Source organism: Orycteropus afer, unplaced genomic scaffold (genome assembly GCF_000298275.1).
Source record: "Orycteropus afer afer isolate SDZICR_OR568_19922 unplaced genomic scaffold, OryAfe1.0 scaffold00042, whole genome shotgun sequence".
NCBI lineage: Eukaryota > Metazoa > Chordata > Mammalia > Tubulidentata > Orycteropodidae > Orycteropus > Orycteropus afer.
In genome coordinates, this window is record NW_006921629.1 from 7,604,616 (window position 1) to 7,617,219 (window position 12,604).

The window sequence follows — 12,604 nt, forward strand, 5'->3', positions numbered from 1 at the left end:
TTACTTGTGTTTTGTTGACTATGCAAAGACATTTGATTGTGTGGATCATGACAAATTATGGATAACATTGAGAAGAATGGGAATTCCCGAACACTTGATTGTACTCATGAAGAACCTGTACATTGACCAGGAGGCTGTTGTTCAAATGGAACAAGGGGACGCTACCTGGTTTTAAATTTAGAAGGGAGTGCATCAGGGTTGTATCCTTTCCCCATACTTATTCAATCTATATGCTGAGCAGATAATCCAAGAAGCTGGACTATGTGAAGAAAAACATGGCATCAGGATTGGAGGAAGAATCATTAACAACCTCAGATACAGTGACGATACAATGTTGCTTGCTGAAAGTGAGAATGACTTGAGGCACTTACTGATGAAGGTTGAAGAATACAGTCTGCAGTATGGATTATGTCTCTATATAAAGAAAACAAAAATCCTCACAACTAGACCAATAAGCAACATCATGATAAATGGAGAAAAGATTGAAGTTGTCAAAGAATTCACGTAGCTTGGTTCTACAATCGACGCCAATGGAAGTAGCAGTCAGGACATTAGACAATGTGTAGCACTGGGCAGGTCGGCCACAAAGGAACTCTTTCAAGTGCTGAAGAGCAAGGATGTCTCCTTGAGGACTAAGGTGCGCCTGACACAAGCCATGATGTTTTCAGTCACCTCGTATGCATGTGAGAGCTGGACAATGAATAAGGAAGACTGAAGAAGAGTTGATGCTTTTGAGTTGTGGTGCTGGCGAAGAATGCTGAAAGTGCCATGGACTGCTAAAAGAACTAACAGATCTGTCTGTCCTGGAGGAAGTGCAGCCAAAATGCTACTTAGAAGTGAGAATGGCCATACTTTATCTCACCTACTTTGGTCACGTTGTCAGAAGAGACCATTTCCTGGAGAAGGATGTCATGCTTGGTAAGGTGGCGGGTCGACGAAAGAGAGGCCTTCAACGAGATGGATTGACACAGTGGCTGTGACAATTGGCTCAAGTGCAGCAAGGATCATGGAGCTGGTGCGGGATTGGGTGGTGTTTTGTTCTGCTGTGCATAGGGTCACTATGAGTTGGAAATGATTTGACGGCACCTAACAACAACAACAACAACAACATATAAATAAAAAAAAAATTGAAAGCTTTTGCTCTAGATGACAAAAGTTTATTATGTAGAACTCTAGTCAAGGGTTCTGTGAGGAAATGATACTTCTGAGTGATTACCTGCTTTAGAAATTGATGATGAATATTAGATATTAAAAAGTCTTTGGGACTTCTGGTAAGGTGGAGGAATAGACAGATAATCAACACAGACGCTCTTCAACAAAGAAAAGAAAAACCAATTGACAGAGCTACAGAAGATAATCCTGGAGACCTGAGCTTTGAAAGTAACTATACAGAAGTGGATTAGACACCAGCTAATGGAAAAACCTGAGTGAAAACAGTGAGTACAGAGATGGTTGGAGCTGTGGACTGTCAGCTACTCCGACAGGACCAACAGCCTGCATAGTTCCAAGTGGTGTTGGGACCTAAGAGTTGACCTAAAAAAGATAAGCCCTGGTCACCAATGGCTGTAGCTGGTGGCCTATGACTAGGAAGGGAAACAGCAAGGTGGGAGATGACCTGAGCTGTTGACTTCCTGCTGTTCGGAGGGTGCAGCCATTTTGATAGTTTACACGTGGCAGCCATTTTGGATATTTAAAGTGACCAAGAATGCAGGCATTTTGAATGTTTACAAGCAGTGACCATTTTGGATGTTCAAAGTGACTGAGGGCAGAGCCATTTTGAATCTTTACAAGTGGAAACCATTTTGGATTTTAAAGTGATAGCATCCTCATTTGGATTCCAGGGACCTAGGAATAGGCTCTGTTTGCCAAGGGCAGCAGGGACATATGAGAGGCTGACAACAGGAAAGGAGACAAGTGGTGAGTGTCTAAGTGCTGCCCACTAGCAAATAGAGGACCACAGCACAGTACCCTACTTGCGTAGATGACATACAAACAAAAGAAAAGGAAAATCATGAGCAAGTCACTCCAACATACAATCACCAGTTAAATATAAACACAATGTCACAATGCCTCAGAGACAACAGAGCATCACAGTCCACAGAAAGAAGCAAGATAAAGCAGGAGAAACAAGGGACAAGGTTACGGACCCAAAACACATCCCTGAGGAAGACGTAGCATTAGAACTCCCTGATAAGGAATTCAAAAGAATTATATTTAGGTATCTTCAACAAATTGAGAGACAGACTAGGAAAACACAGAGAAAACCCTAGAAGAATTTCAAAAGACAGTACAAGAACAAAATGACAAAATAAATGAAAAATTAGAAATGATACAAAATCTACACACAGAAATCCAGAAGATTAATACTAAACTTTCAGAAATAGATAAGACATTGAATGGGCAAAAGAGCAGAATTGAATCAATGGAAGATAGAATTAGGGAGATTGAAGGCAAATACCTGAACAATTCTTTGGAAAGGGATAAATCAGAAAAAAAGATAAAAACAAAATGAAGAAAGCCTAAGGTTCATGTGGGATACCATCAAAAAGAATAACCTACGTGTAATTGGAATTCCAGAACAGAAAGACACAAATAAAACCACAGAGAAAATTGTCAAAGATTTGTTGGAAGAGAGTTTTCCTGGTATGATGAAAGATGAGAATATATCCATTCAGGAAGTCCAACGAACCCCAAACAGTATAGACCCCAAAAGAAAATAATCTAGACATATCATCATCAAACTTACCAAAACTAAAGACAAAGAAAGAATCATGAGAGCAGCATGGGAAAAACTAAGTTATCTACAAGGGGCAACCAATAAGATTAAGCTCGAATTTCTTGGCAGAAACCATGCAGGCAAGAAGACAATGGGGTAGTATGTCTAAAACACTGAAGGAGAAAATTTCCAACCAAGAATTATATACCCAGCAAAATTGTTCCTGAAATATGATGGTGAAATAGGACATTTCCAGATAAGCAGAAATTAAGGGAATATGTTAAAACCAGACCAACCTTACAAGACATGCTAAAGGGTGCCCTTTGGACAGAGAATCAACAACTGACCATTAACACATATGATGACATAACCCAGAAACCAACCCAGCTATGGAAGTATCCAAAGTAAATAAGCCTACAAGATTGTAAACAGGGAACCAGAGACATCAATTGACAGATGAGGACAACTAAAACCAAAAAGAGGGGGAAAACTGTGTTGTTACAGAACTTCTAGATGGTAGGGAAGTCAAGACAACTACGAGATAGAATGGACTGTTCTAAAGTTGGGAAGAAAATTATAAATCACAGAAAAGAAAAATGATAAACCTTCACATCAAAAAAGAGGACCAGCATAAATATTCAACAAATACTAAAACAATAGCAATGAAGGAAGTGATAACTTGATTCATAAACAAAACAAGCTCAGCATAGAAAATTATATGGAACAAAGAAATCAACACCATGAAAAAGCACCATAACAAAAATTACAGCAACAAATTCATATTTGCTGATAATTACATATCTAGCAAGGGACTTACCTCTAAGATTGATAGTGGAAGAGTGGATGACCAAACTGTGATACATACACATAATGGAATGCTATGCAGTACTAAAGAATAATGTACAGTCTGCAAAACGGCACATAATATCGATGAACTTGGAGGACATTATGCTCGGTGAAATAAGTCAGTCACAGAAGGACAAATATAGTCTTAGTTCGTTGTTGTGGAGGGTCAAAGAAAGGTTTATATACAGAGGGAAACTTTATTTGTTGGTTGCCAGGGTTGGGCGGGGGGGTAGGAAACACTGCAAAAATAAAAAAAAAAATGCATTGATCCATGTCAGTTTAGTTTTGTGTATTTCATTGTACATAAATTATATTTCAATAGCATGCATTAAAAAAAAAAGTCTTTGGAAAGTCTTCTAATTAAAAAAGAAAAATTACATCTTTAACTTTGTTTAATTTAGTAATTTCCCAAACTTACTTCAACATCTTAAATAACACTTTGGTAATAACCTATTATTTATTGACAATGGAATGTTTACTTCATTTACATATTTATTAATTCAAGTATAGTATATTTGGAACACAAGAACTAGGTACATATCTGTGTCTTCACACACACAAACACACACTTGTAAATCTTTCTGAAGCAGTAGCAGCTGTTTTAAGTGTCTCTTGTGCTTAACTCCAAATACAAATGAAATGTCAGGCAAAGTATCATCAACAACTTTCAGCTGTAGTTGAAACATGAATTAGTATCTCATTTTATAACTAAGAAACCTTTAAGATTGAAAATTGTGTGATTGAGCGCTGTGCTTTTAACATGGAACCTTATGTTTATATGGAGAAAGAATGACACATTACGATTATCTAGTCTTGGGTATTGTGGTAGATAGTTTCTTAAATAAATGAAGTCAGCTTGTCACGGCAAGGAAAAGAACTGGCACTGTTTATTGCCAATGATAACATTCAATATTTCAAGCAAAAATTAGATTTTGTAACAGGGTCCCGAGATCAAAATGTTTGAGAACCACTGGTCTATAGGGATGTGTAATATTAGAATCGGCAGACTAGAGCAGAATATAGCTCTCTGTTCTAGGGTTGTCCTATCTTTAGAGTGCTATTGTGTAATCATGACAAATGGTGAGAATGAGGGTAGTCTCAAACTATATATGCAGTGCTAAATATTTACCTCACAACCTGTAATATATTTATTTCCCATTATAAAAATTCTTATGTTCCTATAAATTGACTGGAATTTAAACTAGTGTTCCCTATATACATGGTTACTACATTCTCAAAGAATAGTATACATTTTTAAAACTTTAATTTAAGTGGACATTTTATGTTTTAGGATGGCCCCTGAAGTAATTTTAGCCATGGATGAAGGACAATATGATGGCAAAGTAGATGTATGGTCTCTTGGAATAACATGTATTGAACTAGGTAAGCATTATTCTTCGTTACTGTGGGGTAAGTTTTGATCAGTGTGTCGTTTCAATTTCTGTACCAAATTATAGCTTTTAATCTCATATGCCAGTTCTTTAAGGGCAGCAATAAATGGAGGATTAATTTTTATATGTATTAAATTAAGTATATTTTATTTGCTTTAAAATAATTTTCCACTGTGGATTTAATAAGTTTGAAATATTTATTTCTAACATTAATGAGTATTTGTTAAACACCTAGAATATGTCTGAATGCTAGATTTATCATCTATAGAAGTTCTCTAAAGCGTTCATGGATTACTTACCTCTACCTACAGGACTTAATTAGAGTTACCAAAAACCAAACTCACTGCCTTGGAGTTGGATCCGACTCATAGCAACCTCTCTTTGGGTTTCCGAGGCAGTATCACTAGGGAAGTAGATTGTCCAACCTTCCTTCTGAGGAGTGGCTGGTGGGTTTGAACCTCCAGCCTTCTGGTTAGCAGTCACGTGCCTTAGGCACCATGCCACCAGAGCTCTCTTAATTTGAGTTAGGTGTGATAATTAGATTTCAGGTTGTGTGCCATATTATAGAAGTATGATTTTTTTCCCCCATAAGTGGAACTGTATTAAAAGCAGTAGACCATCATAACTTACTAATATTCCCCTTGTAGGTGAGCTAGCTGGGTAATTGAACTGCCTCTGTAATTAAAGATGATGACCATCTTCTTGTACTTGATTCTTAAGCTTTCCCCCACCAGGCTAATATCTTTTCTTTGTTTTTCTTCGTAAAATAGTATTTCATTCATCTTATTTAAAAGTGGAAAATAGTAGTATTTAATTGACTCATTCTAGTAGGGATTACCATGGGTTGAAAATAACATTGAAAAGAAAATCAGTGTGTAATTTTGGTCAGTCATTATCAACCTGGATTTGTCAATAGTTTCCTGAAGCAAATAGATAGGGAAATTGAAGTACAATAAAGATAAAAGTTTTCTTAATGTTACACAGTAGATGAATATTACATAATTTCAGTAACAACCATGCAGTTTGTGTTTTCCAGTCTAATATTTTTCTAAAATAATGTAATTTTAAGTATTTTCACTTTTGTTGGAATTCTTACACTATCCATTCCCTTCAAGCTCCACCTCATCATGTTTATTATGTCAGAGATTTAGAGGTTACCATAATGTCATTCTCTTATAATATCTTGCCCTCAATTTGAGATTTGTGGAATATTTAACTGCATTTGAAAGTATTTTTAAGTGTCCTAAACTGGATTCTTTTACCCTTGATTCTTTCCTACCTGTAACTCCTAATTAATTTTTGAAGAAACTTGATATAAATGTAGAGAAGAAGGTATGGAATGTACTCTGCCCATCTTTTGCTTTTATATATTTATGCTTCCTGATATATACAAGTATTCCTTAAACTCGAAAAAACAAACAAAAAAAAAAGCTCACTATCATCAAGTCAGTTCAGACGCTTAGCAACCACTTTTGGGTTTCCAAGGCGGTAAATCTTTAAGGAAGTAGATTGCCTAGTCTTCCTTTGCAGAGTGGCTGGTGGATTTGAACCATCAACCTTCTAGTTGGTGATCAAATGCCTTTAGGCACTACACTATCTAATGATCTTGTTAGCTGTCAGTGCTATATTTTAAAATATACATAATTAGGAAGTATTCCTTGTGTGGCTTTTTAAACTGTACAGTTTCTATGAAATTGCTGCTGCTTTTTCCAGGATGTCTGGCTTTTTGTTATTCCAGTTCATGAAATAGAGTTCCTTCACAACAAACTTTTTCATACAATAACACAACTTCACATGTGACTTCCTTTAGATCATTTTAAATATGTGAGATGTTTCCAAGACTTTTTAGAGTTTTAGGCATAGATTTGGATCTTTATCTTTTATAAATACTCTTTCGTTCAGTAGGAAAAGTTTAGAGTTGCATTGTTCAATAAAATGTTCTGCAGTGAGGGAAATGTTTTGTATCTTCATGGCTATTAGGCACTTGAAATGTGGCTAATGCAAGTGATAACTTAGTTTACATTTAAATAGCCACATATCACTAGTGATTACTCTGTTTGACAGCACAAATCTAGAGGCATGATTTTCAATGCAAATGAGATTCAGTGTTAGGAAATAGATCTGTTATGTGCCTTTCTACTTTAAAATAGGTAAGTGTAATGAATTAAAGCAGACTTTTCGTGTAGTGTAGGTAAGAGAGCAAACGTAAATCAGTTGGACTATCTTTGGTTTTAATAAATGTAATTCTAGATAAATATGACCCTTTGTTACACTTGTATCATAAAAGTGAAAATAACTTGGTTATTTCTTATGACCGAATGTTAAAGTGAAGGATTTTTCATAAATATATTTGTTTATATAGTTAATATGATGAAAAAGATCTCTAGTTTGTTGTTTTTCAGTCTGTGTGCATGATTGTGTAATTCTCCTTATACAAAGAAAATTTACCTTTTTTTAAAAAAATTATTATATGCTGAGGATAGAAAAGTACAGAATTATAAAAGGAGTAAAAAGGAAATATATTGTCCATAGTTCTACCATCTAAGCATAACCATTGTAAATCTTTTTTTTTTTTTTTTTTTTACATAGAATTCTTCATGGTGCTGCTATAATTGACTCTTCTTGATATATACCAACCTAACTCTGTTCTTAATTTCTTTTTTTTTTTTTTTTTTGAACTGGATGACTTTGGGGACCTTAACCTATCTCATAGGATTTTTGTGGAGATTAAGTGATACACATAAAGTGCTTAGAATAGACCCAGGCACATAGTAAGCACTGATAAATGTTGGTTATTTTCATTATTATCTAGTTTGTGCCTCATGTAGTTCCAGGTACTGTAGAGTTCCTGACCTTTTGTTATTTTGTTTGTTTGTTCCTGTCCTTCTTACATCCTAAAGTTGAAGGTTAAATAAACCTAACTCACAGAGGAAGTTCTTAAAATAATAACACTCCATCTCTCTCTTTAGAGAGCTAAGGTGAATGGAAAGTTGTTTAAGACATAGCCATAATAGAAATTTTAATTAATTTATCTCACTTTTTAATGATTGCTTTCCTATATAAGTATACATTATTTGAATTTTTCTCTGCAAGTTTCTTCCCCACCACTGGACTTTGTTTTCTGTAATTTCCTTTCTAGACCTTCCAATTCTTCTGTCTCAATTTTGTCTAATTTCCTCTTTAATTTTGGTGGTATTAATTTTGGAGAACCAGTCCACATTTATGGAAAGAGACATTTCATAAGATAATAAGGCACATGGATGAAACTTGAAAACATTGATCATTCTGACCAAAATAAGTCAATCACAAAAGAACAAATAAAATATGATCTCACTTATATGAAATAACCAAATATAGGCATACTTCATTGTATTGTGCTTCGCAAAAATTGTGATTATTACAAATTGAAGGTTTGTATCAACCCTGCGCCAGACAAATCTATCAGTGCCATTTTTCCAACAGCATGTTCTCACTTCATGTCTCTCTGTTATCTTTTGGTAATTCTCATGATATTTCAAATTTCTCTTTTCACAATGATACTGCACACTTAATAGACTACAGTATAATGTAAACATAACTTTTATATGCACTGGGAAACCAAAAAATTTTGTGACTCGCTTTTTTGCAATATTTGCTTTATTATGGTGGTTTGAAACTGAACCTGCAATATCTCCGAGGTATGCCTATATATAGAAACCAAAGGTCATTAGTGGTTACCAGGGGTGGAAGTGAGGAGAAAAGGGAAAGTTATTATTTAGGGCACATTAACTTTATATTAATAGTAGTGGAATGCTTTGGAAAAGGATAGCAAAAATGTTTATACAACTTGAAGAATGTAATCTTGTCAGTGAATTGTACATGTAGAAATTGAGATGATGTATTATGTTTTGTTATATATATTTTCACTGCAACTTATAAAAATGAAAAAAGATAAGACATGGGATCTCTGTAACTTTTATTCTGGTAAAATATATACATTATATACAATTTGCCATTTTACCATTTTCAAGTATTCAATTTATTGGTATTAATTCTATTCACCATCTCATGCAACCACATCTATTTGTAAAAATTTTCATTACTCTAAACAGAAACTCTGGGAGCTCTGGTAGCATAGTGCCTAAGGCACTTGACTGCTTAACCAGAAGGCTGACAGTTCAAACCCACCACCCACTCCTTGGAAGGAAAGTTGGACAATCTACTTCAGTAGTGATACTGCCTTGGAAACCTATGTAGGGGTCGCTATGAGTCGGGTCCAACTTGACAGCACATAACAACAACAACAAACAGAAACTACCCATAAAAAAATAATTCCTTATTTGTTCCTCTCCCCAGCTTCTGGTAATCTCGCCTTTCTATCTCTATGCATTTGCCTTTTGTAGATACTTCGTATAAGAAGAATTGTACAATATTTCTCCTTTGGTGTCTAGCTTATTTCACTTAGCATAATGTTTTTCAGTGTTCATCCATATTGTACTGTAGCATGTGTCAGAATTGTATTCCTTTTTATGGCTAAATAGTATGGATAACACCACATTTTGTTGATCCAGTCATGCGGTGGACATTTGGATTGATTCTGCCTTTTGGCTATTAGAGATAATACAGCTATGAATATTTGGATACAAGTATCTGAGCCCCTGCTTTCAATTCTTTCAGGTTTATACCTAAACATGGAATTGCTGGATCATAAGTTAATTTTATTTTTAACCTAATTTTTCTTCTAAATTTGGTTTATTTTGTTATTTTTAACTTTCTGAGGAACCTATTTTTTTTTTTTTTGAATCATTAAAATTTAAGTAGTGTTGTTGTTGTTAGGTGCCATTGACTCGTCTCTGACTCATAGCAACCCTTTGCACAGCAGAATGAAACACTGCCCAGTCCTGTGCCTACCCCACAATCCTTGTTATACCCGAGCCTATCATTGCAACCATTGTATTAGTCCATCTCGTTGAGGCCCTTCCCCTTTTTTGCTGACCCTCCTACTAAGCATGATATCCTCCAGGGAATGGTCTCTTCTTACAACATGACTAAAATAGGTGAGACGAAGTCTGGCCGTTCTCGTTTCCAAGGAGCATTCCGGCTGCACTTTTTCCAGGACAAATTTGTTAGTTTTTTTAGCAGTCCGTGGTACTTTTCAGTATTCTTTGCTAACGGTACAACTCAAGAGCATTGACTCTTCTTCGGTCTTCCTTATTCATTGTCCGGCTCTCGCATGCATATGAGGTGATTGAAAATACCATGGCTTCGGTAAGGCACACCTTAGTCTTCAAGGAGATAACTTTGCTCTTTAGCACTTGAAAGAGGTCTTTTGCAGCAGATTTGCCCGATGCAATACGTCTTGATTGCTGCTTCCATTGATGTTGATTGTAGAACCAAATAATATGAAGTCTTTGACAACTTCAGCCTTTTCTCCATTTATCATGAGGCTGCTTATTGGTCCAGTTGTGACGATTTTTGTTTTCTTTACATTGAGGTGTAATCCATACTGCAGACTATAGTCTTCAGTCTTCATCAACAAGTGCTTCAAGTCATCCTCACCTTCAGCAAGCAAAGTTGTGTTGTCAGCATATCACAGGTTGTTAATGAGTCTTCCTCCAATCCTGATGCCATGGTTGTCTTCGTATAGTCCAGCTTCTTGGATTATTTGCTCAGCATACAAATAGTATAAATATGGTGATAGGATACAATCCTGATGCACTCTGTTCCTGATTTTACACCATGCAGTGTACCCTTGTTCTGTTCGAACAACAGCCTCCTGGTCTCTGTACGGGTTCCTCATGAGTACAGTTAAGTGTACTAATTTAAGTGGTAGCTCATGTTGTTGTTATGCGCTGTTGAGTTGGACCCAACTCACAGTGACCCCTCCTTGGGTTTCCGAGGCAGTATCACTGTGGAAGTAGATTGTCCAACCTTCCTTCCGAGGAGTAGCTGGTGGATTTGAACCGCCAGCCTTCTGGTTAGCAGTCAAGTGCCTTAGGCACTATGCTACCAGAGCTCCTAGGATTTGGAAATAAAAAACTGAATCCATCAAAATCTATTACATTTTATATTTGGTAAACTCTATTTTGCTATTTTTCGCTAAGTTCCGTGTTCTTTGATAAATCAAGATATGTTTAATTTTATACTAAATGAAATAATAAAAAGTCGTATTCTGGTTTGATAAATCGATAGCATACCATTTAAAAATTTAAAAGACTTTAAAATAATTGTCATAGAAACAGATAAGTCATTTCTTTCATTCATTCAGAATTTTTTTCAGTAAGCCCTTCTCCTTTGTAAGCTATTACATTTTAAAGGTAGGACAGAATAAGGTTAGGTCTCCATACTAGTCAGTGAGCCATGATACCCTGTAGTGAGCTATGAAGTCAAGCAAGCATAAGAGGGAGTTCCCAGAGAGAAATAGCCTGAGGATGGCATCCATGTAGGTGGGGAGCCCTGTATGGAGATTTGGAACCCTAGTGGGGTCACTAAGACATTCATGCATGAAGACACTCTGTGTCAGCCCAAGCAGAGGGAGAAGATGACAATGTAGAGGGAGTATGCCATTTTGTGAAGTCTTAGTCATAGAAAAATGTCCGTATTTGGGGATGGCATGACACAGTGACAGAGCTTGAACAGGTTGCAGAGAAGTGGTCCAGTTTAGTGAGATATCAGAGGCTGAGCTGGTGAAGAGGGTGTCCATTCTTAGGGTGACTTCAAATGGGGACTGAGAACATAAGCAGGGAGAGGAGGGATCTACGTAGGGTAGAAGGTCATGGCAAAAATGAGAAATTGGTTGCATACAGAGGAAATTAATCAAAAAAGAAAACACAGTAAGGATAGTGGGAGCATAGTTTGTTATTGTCAAAGAAGGGCATTAGAAATATGGAAAGAGAAAGCTAGAATACTATGGCATTGGATTGGAATTGAGATACTATAATGAACTCATGGTTTGAAATAAATATAGATGTTTTCATATTCATATGTGTGTATAAATGTATTACATACATGTATGTATTCTCTATCTCTGTGCACTGAGAGTGTCTGGGAGCAGTGACACCAAAGCAGTGTGAGCACACCTAGTACATTGCTCTTTGGAGAAATGGTTGATCTCGGGTGTAGATCAAGAAAAGTACAAGATGAGCCTGGAACATGATTGGGCCAGAAAGCAAGGAAATAATCAAAGAGTGCTGGGGCAATGTCAAAAAGACACACAAGCCAATCTGAAAAGGTTCCCACTGGCCAAATGTGAGAAAATGTAAACATGAAAATATGATTAAGAGAAAATTATTTAAAATAAAAAGAAAAGAAAAAAGCAGTTACCATCTAGTCAGTTCTAACTCATGGTGAACTTCTTGTGTGTCAAGAGTAGAACTGTGTTCCATCAGGTTTTCAGTGGCTGAGTTTCTGAAATAGATCGCCAGGGCTTTCTTTCAAGATGCCTTTTTGCCTCAGACCACCAGCCTTTCATTTAGCACCTGAGCACAACACATTAACCTTTGTACCAACCAAGAACCCCAGGTTATAACTTATTATATAAAACAGAATTCTACCAACCCATATAATAAATAAAGATAAAAATTTTACAAGAAGCATTATTTAAGGTAACTATCAGGAGGAAGTGGGATGGGAACTGTTACATTGTGGTCAATTGTAGTCAATGTCATGAGAC

At 36.1% G+C, this 12,604-nt stretch overlaps 1 protein-coding gene across 1 annotated transcript in view; it reads left to right on the top strand.

Moving 5' to 3' along the window:
- TAOK1 (TAO kinase 1) overlaps positions 1–12,604 on the top strand; it is a 93,064-nt gene that overhangs the window by 27,116 nt on the left and 53,344 nt on the right. The window contains 1 exon segment of the mRNA XM_007937401.1: positions 4,854–4,945. Within this exon segment, the coding sequence (XP_007935592.1) occupies positions 4,854–4,945 (92 nt within the window).